At 57.9% G+C, this 17,549-nt stretch overlaps 1 protein-coding gene across 7 annotated transcripts in view; it reads left to right on the forward strand.

Annotated features, from left to right (window-relative positions):
• Window positions 1–868: 868 nt before the first annotated feature.
• The window catches only part of SPEG (striated muscle enriched protein kinase), a gene marked incomplete at its 5' end in the record, with an annotated part of 49,927 nt that continues 33,246 nt past the window's right edge, over window positions 869–17,549 (forward strand). For 5 of the 7 annotated variants that reach the window (XR_013814069.1, XR_013814070.1, XM_079781949.1 and 2 more), the window contains 5 exons: window positions 3,215–3,505; window positions 3,591–3,927; window positions 6,661–7,964; window positions 9,797–9,940; window positions 10,230–10,412. Coding sequence is in view for 4 of the 7 variants with exons in the window: in XM_079781949.1 (XP_079638075.1) it covers window positions 3,268–3,505; window positions 3,591–3,927; window positions 6,661–7,964; window positions 9,797–9,940; window positions 10,230–10,412 (2,206 nt within the window). Of the gene's footprint in view, window positions 902–1,977; window positions 2,021–2,813; window positions 2,844–3,214; window positions 3,506–3,590; window positions 3,928–6,660; window positions 7,965–9,796; window positions 9,941–10,229; window positions 10,413–10,740; window positions 10,783–17,549 lie in introns of those variants that run through there. The other 2 variants (XM_079781950.1, XM_079781953.1) reach the window with 2 other exon arrangements.

Below are 17,549 nucleotides of genomic sequence, written 5' to 3' on the forward strand. Positions count from 1 at the left end.
AGTGGAGTTTTGTGTGGGCAAAGTGTGCATAATGCTATGGGAGAACAAAGAAAGTTTGGTGAGTATGTTCACCTGTGAGTGCGAAGATGGGTCTTATTTGTGAATAACAGGAGAGCCTCTTGGCACCTGAGCTTGTGTGTGTGTGTGTGTGTGTGTGTGTGTGTGTGTGTGTTCAGGGATAGAGTACCTACCATCTAGAAAATCAAGAGACCTCTCTGGGCTTTCCTGAGAAGCCTGGGGGTGTTTATAGTCTGGGGCCATGTCAGCACGTAGCCCCCAGCCACGAAGAGCCTCGTCCTGTGTACGACCCAGGCGCCCTCACCCAGCGCTGTGGCCTGCAGCACACTCAGCCACAAGCGAGTTGGGTACCGCCTGGCACAGGTCCGTGTGCGCATGTTTGTAGAGTGAGCAAGTCGAGATGCGCTGACCTTCCGGAGCCGTCCCGCGGGAAGCGGAAGGAGGTGGCGTGGAGGTTGCGTAGGGCTGCCAATGAGAGCGTGGCCCGATCTCTCGTGGGGGCCACTGCACCCCTTTCTGTGCCTCAGTTTCCCCATGTGTCCAGGGCCCGGGAGGCAGATTCGGGATGGGGGTGCGGGGACGCAGGTGATAGCCGTCCCAGGGGACGCAGGGGTGCAGGCCAGGGAAGGGGCGCCAGGTGGGGTGCGGGCCGGCGGGGGAGGGGCGGGCTCTGGGCGCGGCCGCCGCCTTCCCCGCGCCCGGGCTCCCGCGCCCCCGAGGCTGCTTCCGCCACCGGCGCTGGCTCCAGTCCGCTCCCCGGCCGCCCCCGGCCCCGCCTCCGACTCCGACTCCGCCTCGCCCCCGCCCGTCCCCTCCTCGCCCGGCCGCCCGCCCGGCCCCCTCCCCCGCCATGAAGAAGCTGTGGGTGAAGAAGCGTTTCCAGGTGAGGGCTCCGGGGGCGGGCGGCGCCGGGAGGGGGTAGGAAGGGCTGGGCACCCGGAGGGAGGGAGGGCGGGTCACCGCGGCTGGGCCCGGGGAAGGGGCGCTGGAGTCGCGCCTGTCCCACCCTGGCCGCTGAGGCCGCGAGGCCGGGCGCCCAGGGGGCTCCCGGATCTGCTGTCTGAGCGCACAGCCCCCCGCCCCTCCCCGCGCGGAGGCCCCCCATCCCCATCGCCTGCATTCCCCGCGACCACCCGGGGAGATCTCTGCGCCGCCTTTGGTGTGGAGCGCCCACTGGCTTCTTGGCCACCTTGTTCTCTTCTAGCCTCTGGCCAATCTGGGCCCGGGCCCTGCCCGCTCCCCCCAGCCCCCCACTCTGGAGCCTTCTTCCATCTTCCCGAGCTCCTGGAAGCCGGGTACAGGGATCCGGGCTGAGCTCTATAGATTCCCCAAGCCTGCCTTGTCCTCGCATACCCGGGCCTCCTGCCTGCATTCCTGAGAACCCCGGCCCTTTGGGGTACCTTGACTTCTGGCCCCCATCACCCTCCCTGCCCTCTTGACACCTATCCTTGGGATCTGTCTTCCTCCCGGCGGGAATTTGTGTCCTTATCTCTCCATCTCCCAATCATCCAAGCAGTACCCCCCACCCCCCACCGCAATCTCTTCCTTTATTTCATCTCCGAGTCATCCAAACAAACCCTGCCCTCCTCCCCACCCAATCTCTTCACCTCAGCCAGCCCCCTATCCTGTCTCCTAGCCTCTGTCTCTGGGGGTATCGCTCAGGTCCCCAGTGCTGAGAGATTATGAATTATGAGTCCCAGCATTTGACCCACAGCCTTGCTATCCTCTCTCTCCTTCCTCCCCTGCTCCTCCCCAGAGCCAAGCTGACCTCCCGCCGGGAGAGCTGACAGGCAAGGAAGAGTGGAGACACTCTCTGTGGGGGAAGTTGGCCACCTTGAGTCTCTGTCCACCTCCCCCGACCCCCCTGCCCCCTGGCCCCTGGAATGTTTGGACGGGAGGTACAGGGATGTCAGAGGCGAGCCTTCCCCTCAACAACTCATTCTGGCTTTTCTCTTTCAGAAAACCGGCCACTCCCGCCGGGCCTTTAGCCGCCTCACCCATGGTGTGTGGACTGTGGGCTTCCTGCTCTACCCCGTGCCCACTCCTTCTCTTGGTCCCAAGTCCCGAAGACAGCTCATGAGATGTGGGACCCCCCCCCCACACACACACATGCACCCATACTCACCCACCCACCACCCAAGAAGGCCCCTGTGCCCTGCTTCTGAGAGAGGACCTAGCAAAGCGGGGCGGGGGAGTCATACACATTCCGCCATAGGTTCACTGTTCTTCATCCATGGGGCAAAGTGAGGATGAGCTCATTGCCATACTTTGCCTACCGGTACATGGCTCCTGCTTCTCGTGGCGCTCATAGAGAAACTGAGGCTCAGAACTTGATCGAGTCTGGGGAAGTGAAACATGATGCAGAACAGATGAGGGGGTGGTTCTCAAGGAGGGGTCAAAGCACAGTACAAATATTGTAATAGCAGGTGAGCCTGACCCCTAATGCGGGGTGGCTGGGCTGAGCACCAGCAGGCGTGTGTGTGTATGTACGTGCGTGTGTGACCAGTGCGTGCACCAGTAAAAGTGCCAAAGATACAGGAATAACCAGCCAAAGCTCGTGGGCTTCCCAGCGCTGGGCACACTGGGAGCTTGCAGGCAGTCAAGAACTAGAGATGCTTTGCCCGCCCCAGGGGTCTCCCTTCCCGGCCCCGGCCCCGGCCCCGGCCCCACAGGGCATCTCTGGGCACTGGGTACCCTTGTGCCCTCTCTGCTGCCTGCCCACCATGCCCTACCCCACAAACGCTCTGATAACAGTCTGTCCATGTCTCTCTTCTGCTGCTCCTATGGAAGCGAAGTTTTCCGCTCCTGCAGAAAGCAAAGTTACGGTAGGAAACTGGCTCCTGCCCTAGCCCTCCACTCCCCCTCTTCCCTGCCCAACCCGCCTCTCCTCACCCTGCCTCAGCTGCACCCCGATGTGTTCCGGCTGGCTTGGGGTAGAGGACAGGCTGGTCCTGCGATTGGTCGAGTGCCTTGACAATACGACTCTGAGGTGACTCCCCTTTATTCCTGGGGTACTGGAACCCAGCATTGAGAGCCTTGGAACCTAGGACCTTGTGATTTGGGGGGCTGCATGGGAACTTAAGCTACCACTGGCAGGGGAGGAGGGACAGGGGCTGAGGCCCTGGTAATTCATTAGGTAGTTGAGGGGACTACAAGGAAGCAAGGGTGAGTACCCAGGGGCCCAGAGTTGGAGCCAGGGAATTGGCAGGGGCGGGGTTACCCTGAGCAGCCCAGGATGGGCAGGGGAATATGGGGAGTGGAAGCGAGGAGAAGATAGGTACCAGACGCCCTACAGTGGTAAGATGGAGCCTGCTGTGGGGGAGGGAGGAGGTGACACAGGGAAGAGTTGGAGTGAGAGCGAAGAGGGCCCTGCCCACACAGGCCCCTGTTTCTTCAGACTTGGAGACAGGTGAGGATGACATCAGCGATGTGCAAGGGACCCAGCGCCTGGAGCTTCGGGGTGACAGGACCTTCAGCACCCCCACAGGTGAGCTGTCTGGGGTGCTCCAAAAGCAGGTGTGGGTGGGCCTCCCACGAGAGGCATTTGGGCTTCACCACGCTCCTTTCTCCAGGGGGCTCCGGCACACTGGTGGGCACCTCCCTGGACACTCCCCCGACCTCCATGACAGGCACCTCCGAAGAGCAAGTGAGCTGGTGGGGCAGCGGGCAGACGGTCCTGGAGCAGGAAGTGGGCAGCAGGGCTGGCACCCGCCGCCTCCCGGGCAGCCCAAGGCAAGCACAGGCGGCCGGGGCCGGGCCACGGCACCTGGGGGTGGAGCCGCTGGTACGGGCATCTCGAGCTAATCTGGTGGGCGCAAGCTGGGGGTCAGAGGATAGCCTTTCGGTGGCCAGTGACCCGTATGGCAGCGCATTCAGTCTGTACAGAGGACGGGCGCTCTCGATCCACGTGTAAGTAATGCTTCACAGGGGCCTGCACTGTCCCACGTTACCATGCTGCCCTGCACTGCCCCTCCACCTCCATCTCCCGGGCACCATCCACCCCTCTGCGCACTTCTCCACCTTCCATTGCTTCCACTCCCGGCCCCAGCTATTCACTCATCTTCCCACACTGCTCCATCCGTCTCCTGTGCCATCACCACCCACATCCTCCCACACCTACTGTTTGGATCACCATGCCATCTCCATGGGCTCTGGACCCCTCTGTCCCTTCCTTGTCTCCTCCAAAATCTCCACTTTCCCTGGGGCCCTCTCTTGCCTCACCCATTCAGGCTCCAGTTGTCCCCAGGGTCCCCCCCCCCCTTGGGGCCCCCTCCGTGCCTGCTGTCTCTGCAGCTGCTGCCTTTTCATTCTCTGCACATTCCTGTTCCCTGTGGGCCTTTCTCTGGGAGGAACGGAACCACGGCAGCTCCCGGGAGAGCAGGAGAGAGCAAGGAAGCAAGAGCACACCAGGAGAGAGAAGAGAGCGAGGTGGTCAGGGGGCAGATGGGGTCAGGGGCCTGGGGAAGCAGGAGTGTGTGGAGGGTGGGGGAAGTAGGGACCAGGGCAGGGGGTGATGGAGACAGGAGGCTGGGGTAGAGGCAGAGGGGTTGGAATGCTGGAGGGGGGTGCCTGTGATGATCTTGTGGGAAACGCCCGAGGGTGGGGTTGAAGGTTGTCCTGGTAGGGGGTGTTGAAGTGAGACATTGGAGCCATTTTTGGAGATTTGGGGGTTGGCTGATACAGAAGAGAGTGCTATGGTAGAAGAGGGGAGTGGCTGGTGAAAGATGTATTGGGGGCATTTGGGGAGCTGACAGGGGGCCTGATTTGTGATGGGTGTGGGTGTGGAGGGGAGGGATCATCATGGAAGAGAAGGAAGGGGCCTGTTGTGGGTAAGGAGGTTGGAATGGCTAGTGGTGGGTAGGGGAGAGGTCGGGGCAGGGGCAGGGGCAGGAGAGGCTCCCTTGCTTTATCTGATTGGCATTAGCCAGGTGCTCCTGTGCCCTGGACTTGCCTTTTCCTTCCCTGCCTGTCTTTGCCAGGCTCCAGCCAGAGCCTGGAGTTGCTATGGCAACTTCGAGGAACCCATTTCCTTAGTGATGTCTGTGGTACAGAGGCTGGCCTGGAGCTAGAATCTGCCGGCAAGAGGCCTCCTCTGCTGTCCCAATTTCTCTCTTTGCCTCACCCAGTTCCCATGGGCCATTCCTCAGGGACTCTGCTGTTCCTCCCCTAGAGTAGATTCTGCTTCCCGTCAGGTGGCTGGCTGAGGTTCCACGCCCTCAGGGAACTATGTGTTGCCATCCCCATGTTCCCCATGCCCCCCCCCCCCCCACACACCCCTGTCTGAGGTGAGGTCTGCAGTGGAGGTTGCTGACCCAGGTAGTCTAAAACATCCTTAGAATTTATGCTTGTGGCTGGTACCCTATTTCTCCTCCCTTCTGTGCCCCCAGAATCCCAGACATTTTGAAGGGAGCAAGGGCTCAGAAGTCAGACTTCGCTGGCTTTCAATCCTAGCACCATTTCCTAGCAGTCTCACCCTGCTAAGGCACTTTTACCTCTATAAGCCTCAGTTTCTTCATCTGTAAGTGGACCTAACAGTTCCCATCTGAAAGGATTGTTGTGAGGATTAAATGACTCAGTGCATTTAAAGCATGTAGTACATGCCTGGCACACAATAAGTACTCAGTGAGTCATTTCATACTTTTTTATTAAGCGCTCTAATGTGTCAGGTATGATGCTAACATCTCAGATTCCTTTTCTTATTAATCTTTATGTTTAGCAAGGATCCAGATGGGGGAAACTGAGGCCCAGCTCTTGGACCTCAAAGCTCTGTAGGTGAGAGGTGTACTCTGGGCTGACCAGCTCCTTTCCGTCTCCTCTTCTCCCGCACTCCCAGCTCAGGCCCACGCAGTAGTTATTTCTGAACTGAGTTATTTCTGAGCATACCCCTTTGGGGAGCCTCTGTGCTTCTCCGGGGAGTTCCAAGGACTCAGGTAACTTTCCCAGGGGCAGGACAAAGTCAAAGGCCTGCACTGGGGGCAGATTGATGAAATGGAATGGGAACCTGGGTATCCTAGTCTCCTACCCTAGGGAACCCCAGCTACCACCTGCTGTGTCCTCTCAGTACTGGACTCAGGTCAGAGTTGGTGTTAGGTAACCCCAGGGATGGAGCTTTGCTCCTTCTCCTGGAAGGAAGGCTGAAAGGCTGGTGCCTGCACTTCTGGGGCTGCTGTGAAGGGCCCATGTCCTGCTGAGGATGGGCAAGACTGTGGGGGGCCAGCTGGGGGCAGGAATGGGTGGGAGGCTGCATTCCTGAGAGGGCCCCTCCCTGTGCACCCCTTCTGCCTTCCCTCACCACCTCATCCTTTGGGTCCTAAACCTCCTTCCTTTCTCTCCCACCGCTCCGTTTTGTTTCCGCTGTTCCCCAGCTTCCAGGGCTGGGGGGAGGGGCTGGTCCGAGCGCCTGGGGCTGAGTCCTACCTGGACCCCGTCACTAGCCCCATCTCCCGGTGCCAGAGCTGCCGCCTCTCCCCAGCACCGCACCTGCCCTGGCTGTGCCTTCCTCTTTGCGGGGAGGGGGTGGTGGTCTGGCCCTTGTCACCCCAAGCCTTCCCAGCATGCCCCACCGCCAACCCCTGTCCCGAGCTCAGGGTCTAGGAGGGGAGGCCGCCTGAATCCTCTACCCTCTTGGTCTCGGTTCCGCAGCAGCGTCCCTCAGAGCGGCCTGCACAGGGAGGAGCCCGACCTTCAGCCTCAGCCGGCCAGCGAAGCCCCTCGTCGCCCGGCCCTGCCGCCTCCCTCCAAATCGGCGCTGCTGCCCCCACCGTCCCCTCGGGTGGGTAAGCGGCCCCCGCCGGGGCCCAGCGCCCAGCCCCCGGCCACCCCCACGGCGCCCCACCGGCGCACTCAGGATCCTGTGCTGCTCGAAGACGCCACCGCCGAGGAGAAGCGAGGGAAGAAGGCCAAGTCGTCGGGGCCCTCGCTGGCGGGCACGGCCGAGTCCCGGCCTCAGACGCCCCTGAGCGAGGCCTCGGGCCGCCTGTCGGCGCTGGGCCGCTCGCCGCGGCTGGTGCGCGCCGGCTCCCGCATCCTGGACAAGTTGCAGTTCTTCGAGGAGCGACGGCGCAGCCTGGAGCGCAGCGACTCGCCGCCGGCACCCCTGCGGCCCTGGGTGCCCCTGCGCAAGGCCCGCTCGCTGGAGCACCCCAAGTCCCACGGCGATGCCTCGTGGGGTTCGCCCGGGGCCTCTCAGGAGGAACTGCGGGCGCCGGCGGGCAGCGTGGCCGAGCGGCGCCGCCTGTTCCAGCAGAAGGCCGCCTCGCTGGACGAGCGCACGCGGCAGCGCAGCCCGGCCTCCGACCTCGAGCTGCGCTTCGCCCAGGAGCTGGGCCGCATCCGCCGCTCCACTTCGCGGGAGGAGCTGGTGCGCTCGCACGAGTCCCTGCGCGCCACGCTGCAGCGCGCGCCGTCCCCCCGGGAGCCCGGCGAGCCCCCGCTCTTTTCGCAGCCCTCCACCCCCAAGACCTCGCGCGCCGTGAGCCCTGCCGCCGCCCAGCCTCCCCCTCCGAGCGTCGCGGGGAGGTCCGGGGATGAGCCGGGGAGGCCGCAGAGCCGCGGGCCGGCAGGCAGGACAGAGCTGGGGGAGGGCCCGCAGCAGGAGGTCCGGCGCCGGGACCAGTTCCCGCTGACCCGGGGCAGAACCATCCAGGAGAGCCGGAGCCCCGTGCCGCCCCCCGCCCCGGGGGATGCCCCCGAGGCCAGGACAAAAGCCCCTCCGGGTCGGAAGCGGGAGCCCCCGGCACAAGCCGTGCGCTTCCTGCCTTGGGCCACGCCGGGCCCTGAGGGCGCTGCTGTGCCCCAGACGCTGGAGAAGAGCAGGGCGGGGCCTGAGGCCGAGAAGAGGCCGCGCCGAGGGCCGGAGGAGGATGGTCCCTGGGGGGCCTGGGACCGCAGAGGCACTCGCAGCCAGGGCAGAGGTCGCAGGGCCCGGCCCACCTCGCCTGAGCTTGGTAAGCCCTCCGGAAGCACCGAGAAGGTGCTGGGACTTGGGTGGGAGGCCGTTTGGGGAGAGGGAGGCTGCTAGGGTATGGTTTCCCGGGGAAGGTATGGACTCAAGCGCAAGTTTGAGTGAAAGTTGTGAAGGTTGATGTGCTAAAACCTGCCTGCTGGTGAGATAGAGTGTGTGTGTTTTTTTTTGTGTTGTGTTTTTTAGAGTGTGTGTGTGTTTATGGAGGCGAGGCTGAGGTGTGAGCAAAAACCCAGTGCCCAGATGCCTGCCATAGGCCCTCTGGGTCTAGGGGCCTGCTAGTCTGTTGGGCTAAGGACCTAACTGATGGAAGGCCCTGGTGGAAATCCAAGGAGCTCCCACACACACCACCCTTCCGTGCAGGACGAGATGGAAGCCTGTCTCAATATACCAGTATAATTGGTTAGGTCCCCGTTACAGGAAAGCTCTGGATCAGCCAACTCTCACTCTGCCCTCCCCATCCTGGCACCATCCCCTGACCCATCTGTGGCCACTAAGGTCTAAGCCAGCCTCTCCTGCTGGCCTCTTTGCTCCCATTCTTGAGTCCCCGCATCGCTGAGCTGACTGTGGTCACCTGCCAGCCTGTGCGTGGTCTCCCAATCTTCCTGTGGGTGATGGCCATAGCCAGACTGCCCTTGCCCCTAACTCTGCTCATCCCGAACACCAACTTGGGGCCCACTCCTGGGCTGAAGCAGAGGAAACCATCCTTCACTCGCTCCCACCCGCTGCTGCTTCCCCAGGCCAGAGGCCCCTACACACCGCGCCCAGGAGACCCTGTATGTCTTTTTCATTGCGCTTACCACCCTGTATTTTTCTTCAGCAGAGTCACTTTATTTTTCATTTAGGTATTACCGCCCCAGAATTTCTAGAGATGATTAGGCCCCTGTCCATTGTTCTACTAGCCATCATTATTGCATATGCACAGCCATGTCCCAGGCATTGTTAACTGGGTGCCTAGGGGGTGTTATTTTAACTTAATCTGTATGCCAGCTTTGCAAGATATTGGGTATTATTTATCAGCTCCATCATACAGATGACAAAACTGAGGCACAGAGAGATGATCTAATTTGCCGGTTTATGTCGCTAGGAGACAGCGTAATTGGGATTCTCACTGCTCTTTTGGCACTGTGCTTTATCTAGCTTATGGAATGTCAGAGTTAGAAAATACCCAGAGAGATCTCTTTGTGTGTACAAGCGTCCTGTAAGTAGGGACCACATCTTATTTCTTGTTATCTCCCTGGTGCCAAGCAGAGCTTAGTATGCAGTCACTGCAGTGTTACTGTTTGATGGTTGGACAAAATCAAAAGCTGATTTCCATGGGGCCTCTCAGACTATAGGGCAGCATCACTAATATGACAGTACATCCCATGTTGCCCTGTGACATCACTATTATTACTTCCGTGTCGGGGTGCTGTTAGCTTGTCTTCTGTCTGTATGGAAACCTGTAGTATCTTGTGCCCCTCAGCGTGCCTTGCACAGGGATGATCTACCATCCCTGACCACTGATTTATGTAAAGATGTGGCAGGATTTCTGCCTTCCTCCAGAAACAACACTGTGGCTGAGGATGAAGAGCAGACAAACTAATGTAGAGTCCTGGATGCCCTGTCCTGCTTGAGAACCCCCTTTCTGTCTTCCTTTCTTCCCTGTCTCAGGATGTTCAGGAGAGAGACCTTTTGCTCCCCAACCCCCACCTTCTAGAAGCCCCTCTCTCTGGGTTTGGATTTCTAAGATGCGAGGCTCCCATCACACCCTCTACCCCCGAGTCATCTCCACAGGACCATATCCCTTTACCCTGTCACCCGTGTCTCTGGCAGAGTCTTCGGACGACTCTTATGTGTCTGCTGGAGAAGAGCCCCTGGAGGCCCCTGTGTTTGAGATCCCCCTGCAGGACGCGGTGGTGGCCCCAGGGGCGGATGTGCTGCTCAAGTGTATCATCACCGCCAACCCCTCTCCCCAAGGTGAGCTCCAGAGTCGGGGCCTGGCTAAGGTTGAGACGGGGAGGGGTGGGTGAAGAGGGAAGCTCATCTGCTCCCCGGGCTGGGCTGGCCTGACTCCTGCATGTGTTAGAGCTTTCCCAGAATCCCCTGAGAGAGGGGAGGGCAGGCCTGGGCTTCTGGGAGTGAGGGGAGTCCTCTGAATTCCCTAGGGTGGGGAGAGGAGTGGCTTGGGCTCTGTGTGGGGTCTGGGGTGGGGGGAGATTTGTCCCAGCGGGCCATGGTGACTGGGCACCCTGCTGCTTCCCCCCAGTGTCCTGGCAGAAGGATGGGTCCACGCTGCGCAGTGATGGCCACCTTCTCATCCGGGCGGAGGGTGAGCGGCACACCCTGCTGCTTCGGGAGGCCCGGACGGCGGATGCTGGGAACTACACGGCCACCGCTACCAATGAGCTGGGCCAGGCCAGCTGCGCTGCCACGCTGGCCGTGAGACCTGGTAGGGAGCCTGTGGGCCCCAGGGCCGGGTGGGGTGAGCAGTGACCCCTCCCTGTAGGCCCAGGTCCCCTTCCCCTCCCAGCCTAGAGCTCAACTTTCAACCAGTGTGCAGTTTGTTCTTGTGTCCATTGCTCTGGGGGAAGCATTTGAAATGGCCTTGGCCTCAGGGCAGAGGCCAAATTCCCAAGGCACACAGCAGGCTGGCCAATTCATGAAGTCACTGAAATTTGTCTTTAGACATCCTCTAAATGCCATCCTTTCATGGCATTTCCCTGAACAGGGTCCTAAGGGGAAAGCAAATTATCCTTGAGTCTCAGAGAAAAAGCATCTCCCTGCTCAAAGGGCTTAAAAACCATCAGGAACCTTCTGAGGTAATTTCCTCTCCAGAACAGCCCCCCCCCCCCCCCCCCCCGCTCCCTTAAGAGAGATGCTTTTAAGTGCTTTCCTCCTTCCCTTGTTCCTTCTGTTGAACCCAAAGCTCTAAAGAGGATCCAGCTGAGACCACTTCTTGGGAGGTGGCAGTGGCTGAGGCTGCCCTGTTTTCTATTTTTATGAAAGTCCTCACTTGGTGTCAGACTACTTCCTTTGGGTTTAAGCCCAGTTGCTTTCAGGTTCAGGGTAGGGCTGGACTGGTGTCCATGCCCATGGCCATGGCCTGTTCAACTCGTTCAGGTCACTGGGCCTGACAATGTGTTGACCCTGGGCAGTGGGGGTGGGAGGAACTGAGCCTGGGAAAGGGGCATTCCAGAAGCAAAAGATGCAGACTCAACCCTCAAGGAGATGACGCTGGGTGATGACCCTCCACCAGAGGACTTAGGTTGGAGGAAAGTGCAGGGCAGATCAACCCTGTCCCCAGGAGAGTCGAGCAGTTGGTCAGTGTTGTGGGATGCTGGATTGAGAGACATGAGGGCCCCGAAGGAGGCTGGGATTTAGACCGGCAGCGGGAGGGGTGGGCATGCCAGGAGCGGGGAGAGAACACGCTGTTCTCTCCCTTCTTTCACTCAGCCCTGCTGGTGACAAGATTATAGAGCCTGTCTTGCGGTGGGTCAGGGCCTCAGCACCTTCACGATCAGGGAGTTCTTGGTGGTATCTGACCTGAGTCCAAGTCCTGCTTTACATCCTTATGGCTGTACCTCTCTCGCTTTGCAGAAGGGCGGGTCTTAGCTTACAGACCACTCCCAGAAGCTCAGATTTAAGGCTCTCTCCTTCCCCTTGCCCCTCCCACCTCAAGGAATCACACTGTCCCTCCTCTGTGTGCTTCCCTCCTTCCATCACCTCTGGGATCTGCTTCTGACTCAGCTCCCAGCTCCGCTTAGGGGGCCCAGGCATGGGTCCAGGACTCTGGTCAATACCTGGCTTGGACTATTTGGCAAGGAGTGGGGGGCGGGGGGTGTTCCCCAATACTGGCTCGGCGCCATTTGGGAGCCTTTTATGGTTGGGAAGGAGGCTTGGGGCAAGGCAGCTGTCTGCACTTGTCTTTGCCTGCTGAACCTCCCTGCAGTTTCGGTTTCCTCATTTGTAAACCAGAGATAATTATACTATTCGCAAGAAAGAAAGCAAACGTGTGAACGAGCTTTGTGAACTGTAAAGCTATAGGCGAATGTTAGTTGTTAGCATTATTAAGTGGTGCTGTTGTGCACAGGAGCTCAGGTTCCCACGAAGCTTCGGGAAGCTGTCTTTCCCTCTCCTTTCCTTTCTTCGTACTGTTTATGCCTTGGAGTCTCCTCCCTGCCCTTGCCAAGCCCGCGGCCCCCAATCCCCCATATTTCCCAGATGTCACAGCATCTCTGTGCCTCTCCACCCCAGGAGCTAGGGTGTGCACCCAGAGAATAGCTCCTGAAAGTCAGACTGGCTCCAGGCTCCAAGGCTTGAGGGGCAGGCACGTGGGTCCAGACTCGGCTCTTGCGGAGGAAGCAGACTTTCTTACCCTACAAGGCTCTGTTTGGTCCAGAGCAACTGGATGGAGGCCAGTGGACCGGGAGAGCAGCAGGGATGGGCGGAACCGGTGGGTGGCACAGACATTTGGCAAAGGCCGGGGTCCCAGGCCTGGAGTTTGTAGGGAGTGGGAGGGGGGCTAGGGAAGGGTGTTCCGCAGTGTGGCTGTGGGTGGGGTAGGAGTAGGGTGAGGGAGGGAGTGTCTAGTGTATTTTGGGAAGAGGCCTTGTGGAACCACCTTCTTTTCTTGCTCCTCACCAACCTCTTCGGTAACCAGGACTGGCTGCCCAGTGCCCTCTTGGGGTTCCCACCTCCACAGGACCTGCTTTTGAGGGCTCACAGATCTCAGTTCCTGGTTGGGAACCACTGGGACAGGGAATCGGTAACTAGAGAATGTAGTTACCCTGGTGCTGTGGTTTGGGGGGGGGGGCACAGTGTCCTCACCAGCTCTGGCAGCCCCACCCAGCCCTGGATCCCTCTCATCCTGCCCCACCTCACTGAATAACTGCTGAGGCCATAGTTGAGCTCCCAAAGGGTGTGTGTATCAGGACAGTGGGTTGGAGGGTGTGAGAAGTGCTTAACTGAAGCTAAGCATTTCACAGCTGCCTGCATCCATCACACAGGCATTTATTGAGTCCCAACTGGGTGCCAAGTGCTACATCTCCCTAAATAGTTTCATGTGTTTGGAGAGTGCCATATGCTTTTTTCCAAACCCTTTCACATCTCTTCCCCTTACTTGAGCTACATCACTCATGTACAGTTGACCCTTGAACAATTCGGGGGTTAGGGGCACTTACTGCCATTGTAGTAGAAAATCCTCATGTAACTTTAGTTGGGCCTCCAGGTGGGCAGATTCCCAACTGCCAGGTGACCCTTGAACAATGGGGGTTTGAACTGCTCAGATCAATTAGAAACTATCGTGTATAAGGAACCATTGCAGTTCAAACCCCTGTTATTCAGGGTCAACTGTGTATTTCTTGGAGGGATGTGACGGGTGGTGACATTCCCAGTTTATAGATGGGAAGGTGAAAATGTGGAGAGTAAAGCGACACAGAGATAGCACGAGGCCAGCATCTCTACTTAGCATCTGTAATCTGCCTGGGGTGCTGTAAGCAAGAGGTGATTGAAATACTCACCCATGAAAAAATAAACTTAGTGTGATGGCAGATGAAAATAACATGACTAGTTAGCATCTCCTGAGCACTTTGTATGTACCAGGCCCTGTGTTGATTGGGTTCTCACATTTAATCCACCCTGTGAGGTAGGGTCTATTATTATGCCCATGTTACAGATGAGAAAACTGAGACTTGGAAAGCTTTAACAAAGTGCTCTAGAGTAGTGTTGATCAATAGAAATTTCTGTGATAGAACTACTATATATGTGCACAGTCCAATATGGTAGCCACTAGCCACATGTGGGTATTGAGCATTTGAAATGTGGTTAGTGTGACTGAAGGGCTGAATTTTTTATTTCATTTTCATTAATGTACATTTAAATCATCTCAGTGGCTAGTGGTCGCCCTATTTGCTCAGCTATAGGAGCATAGGGTCAGTGGGAAGCTGGGTGGTGATTTGAAGCCCTGCCCTCGGGTCTCCCAAGTCTGCACTCCTAACCACTGCACCACACTGTCTCCTTTCCTCTACTCAAGAGGTTCAGGGTTCAGGTAGAATTGTGCTCATGAGCTCATGGGGTGGGGGTGGGAGCAGAGACTGCCAATGCCCTTGGGTTTATTTCCTTTCTTGACCTCCCCCCACCCCTGTGACTGTGGTCCTGCTTTGTTTCCCTGCATGCCCAGTGGGCACACAGTTGGCTCACCCCACCAAGGGCTCTGGTCAGGAGGAAGGGGGCCATGGGTGGCTTCATGTACCCAGGCCTCTGTCCTGCTGCTGTCAGTCCTCCCCTCAAGCACAGGTCTCATATATTTGAGTCTAAGGCTCTAGCATTTTCCAGCAGAGACCTTGGCCTCTTCACTTCGCTTTAGCTGGCCACCATGTCCTCATCTGAGCAGCAAGGATCATAACCCCTGGGCTGCTTTCTCAGTCAGATTTGTGAGGCTCTGCAGAACTGAAGATTCAGCTAAGGGCCTTTGGCCAGAGGAAATGGCTTATCAAAGCTCATTTGGTCCCATCTGTATGATGACACTATCACAACAGAAAAGAGGTGGTTTGGGGAGGTCATGAACATGAAAGGAAGGAAATTATGGCACTCCTGTCTGCCCCTTTTTCTCCTGGCCTGGCCCTGGCCCCGGCAGATTCTTCCTTATGAAGTCAGTGGCTGCCTGTGGAGGGGACCTTAGAATGCCACATGGCCCCATGGCCCATCCTTGATGGGGTCTGGACAGCATCGAAAGAAAGCAGTGTGGTCTCTTGACTAGACTCAGCCCTCCCTCCCCTTTTCTGTCTCCCAGAAGCAGGTCTGCCCCAACAGGTGTCCCCCCAGGGCTGCTACCTCAGAATGGGGGTCATCACACACAGCCTATCAGAGGAATGGGGACCTAATTTACTGTGGGTTCCGATGCTTATCTAACATGGGGCAATCTTAAATAGCAATCCTAAATAACCATATGTTAGAACTGAACCACTTCCATGCCTAGGTCAGGCTGACCATGTGAAATGCTCTCTGCTTCCTTGTCTATTTTTAAACCAAATATTGAAACATTCTCAGCACAACTCCTCCTTTTCCCTCCCTTTCATGGTGGGATTAGCACAGCGGGCACTTAAACAGATCGCCCCTGGAGAAACCCACTGGGACGGTGCTGGTGGACAGTCGCCTGTGAGCGGCCAGGCCACGCACAAGATGGTGAACCTCTAGCACATACTCCCTTCCGCAGACACCTCAAAGAGCTCCCTTAGCCCTCAGAGGGAAGGCACACTCCAGAAGCTGGCCTCCACCTTCCGCACCTGAAGATGATCTGAGGGTGGCTGGAGGCAGCTGAGGCAGCGGGAGGGACCTGCTCTAACATGGTCACGTCCCATTTCTTTCTTCTTTACCTAGTTCTGTAGCCGGAGGGGTTGAGCTACAGTTCTCTGCACACGCTTCCTGCCTCGGAACATTTGCTCGCGTGGTTTCCTCTTCCAGGATTGCTTTTTTTTCTGCTTAAACTGAACTAACGCTTCATTCTAATACACCCCTTCCCTCAGTCCCCTCTTCTTCCCTGGGCCCAAAGTAACGTCCTACTCGCTTCACTCCTGCGGCCTTCTCTGCCCCTCTCTTGCCACCCTCCTTGTTCCTGTTTGCTCTTATAGTCCTGTGTGTACCATCAGCCAGAAGGCTCCTCAGGTTATGGCTGTGCTTTGGCTACTCTTAGCCCATGCAGCCATACCTGGTGGTCCTCCTGGACAGTCAAGGTCTGTGTGTGAGCTGACAGTGGCGGGTAGAGATCCCCAGGACTTTCCAAGTCCCCGGAACAACCTGGATAACACACAGAGGCTGGGTGAGACACACATCTGCAAAGGGTAATGAGGACCTGCCTAAGAGTGGAGGCTGGGGGACAGAGGAGACCATAGAGCAGTGGTCCTCAAAGTGTCGTCTCCAGACCAGGAGTATCAGCATCACCTAGGGAATGTGTTAGAGATGCACATCATCGGCTCCAGCCCTGACCTAGTGAATCAGAGACTCAGGGCGGGTCCCAGCAATCTGTGTCTTAAGGAGCTTTATGGGTAATTCCGGTGAATGGTGAATTTGAGAACCACTGCCCTAGAGTTAGGGACCTTGTGCAGGTGGGAGGCCAGATGGTATAGTGCAGTGGTCGGCAAACTGCAGCTCGCGAGCCACATGCAGCTCTTTGGGCCCTTGAGTGTGGCTCTTCCACAAAATACTACGGCCTGGGCGAGTTTATTTTGAAGAAGTGGCATTAGAAGAAGTTTAAGTTTAAAAAATTTGGCTCTCAAAAGAAATTTCAATCGTTGTACTGTTGCTATTTGGCTCTGTTGACTAATGAGTTTGCCGACCACTGGCTATAGTGGGAGCACGTTGGCCATGGAGCCAGACCTCTGAGGTTCAGAGCCCTGCGCTGAAATTTGGTGGCTGAGCGAGATGGGACTGAGTAATACCACCTTTCAGGGTTATCGTCCTTCTCTCATGGGGATTGTGTAGGTCCCTAAACTTTCATGCGCATAAGAATCAACTAGGTGCTTTTGAAAATGCAATTTCCTGACCTCTGTTTCAAGAAATCTAAATTTGGGGGGTCAGAGTGAGGCCCAGGAATTTATTTTTTTTTCATTTTTTTTTTTTTTCCGTTGCGTAGGCCTCTGCTTTATTTATTTATTTATTTTTTAAAATTTCTTTATTGATTAAGGTGTCACATATTTGTTCTCATCCCCCCATTCCCATCCCACACCCCTCCCCTTGGATGCCCCAACCCTCTGTTGAACTTAAGCATTGGTTAGGCTCATATGCATGCACACAAGACCTTTGGTTGATCTCTCCCCCCTTCCCCCACCCTCCCCTATCCTCCCTCTGAGGCCCGATAGTCCGATCGATGCCTCCTTGTTTCTGGTTCTGTTCTTGTTCATCAGTCTATGTTGTTCATCATTTCCCCTAGATGAGCGAAATCATGTGTCACTATAGATATACTTATAAGAATTGAATGTGCGACGAGCAATAATAGTTATGCTGACAGGCAAATGAATCAGTCTGTAGTGAGTTTCTTTCTGGACCAACAGTTCTTTTGAGACCCAATATCAATGTCCACCGGTTCCCTATGAGTACATGTCGGCACTGACCCCTCAGCTCTGGATGGTGGACAAATGGTGGTAATGCAGGTCCGACTCCCTCTGGTTTGGTCTCGGCTGGACCCAGGGGCACTGCTTCACCCGGATCCAGGGGCCCACGGCCTCACCTGGACCCGGGGCCAGGCTCACCCGGATCCAGGGGCCCGCGGCCTCGCCCGGACCCGGGGCCCAGGGCTCACCCGGATCCAGGGGCCCGCGGCCTCGCCCGGACCCGGGGCCCAGGGCTCACCCGGCTCCAGGGGCCCGCGGCCTCGCCCGGACCCGGGGCCCAGGGCTCACCCGGATCCAGGGGCCCGCGGCCTCGCCCGGACCCGGGGCCCAGGGCTCACCCGGCTCCAGGGGCCCGCGGCCTCGCCCGGACCCGGGGCCCAGGGCTCACCCGGCTCCAGGGGCCCGCGGCCTCGCCCGGACCCGGGGCCCAGGGCTCACCCGGCTCCAGGGGCCCGCGGCCTCGCCCGGACCCGGGGCCC

The sequence above is a fragment of the Cnephaeus nilssonii genome (assembly GCF_951640355.1).
Source record: "Cnephaeus nilssonii genome assembly, chromosome: 10".
NCBI classification, from domain to species: Eukaryota; Metazoa; Chordata; class Mammalia; order Chiroptera; family Vespertilionidae; genus Cnephaeus; species Cnephaeus nilssonii.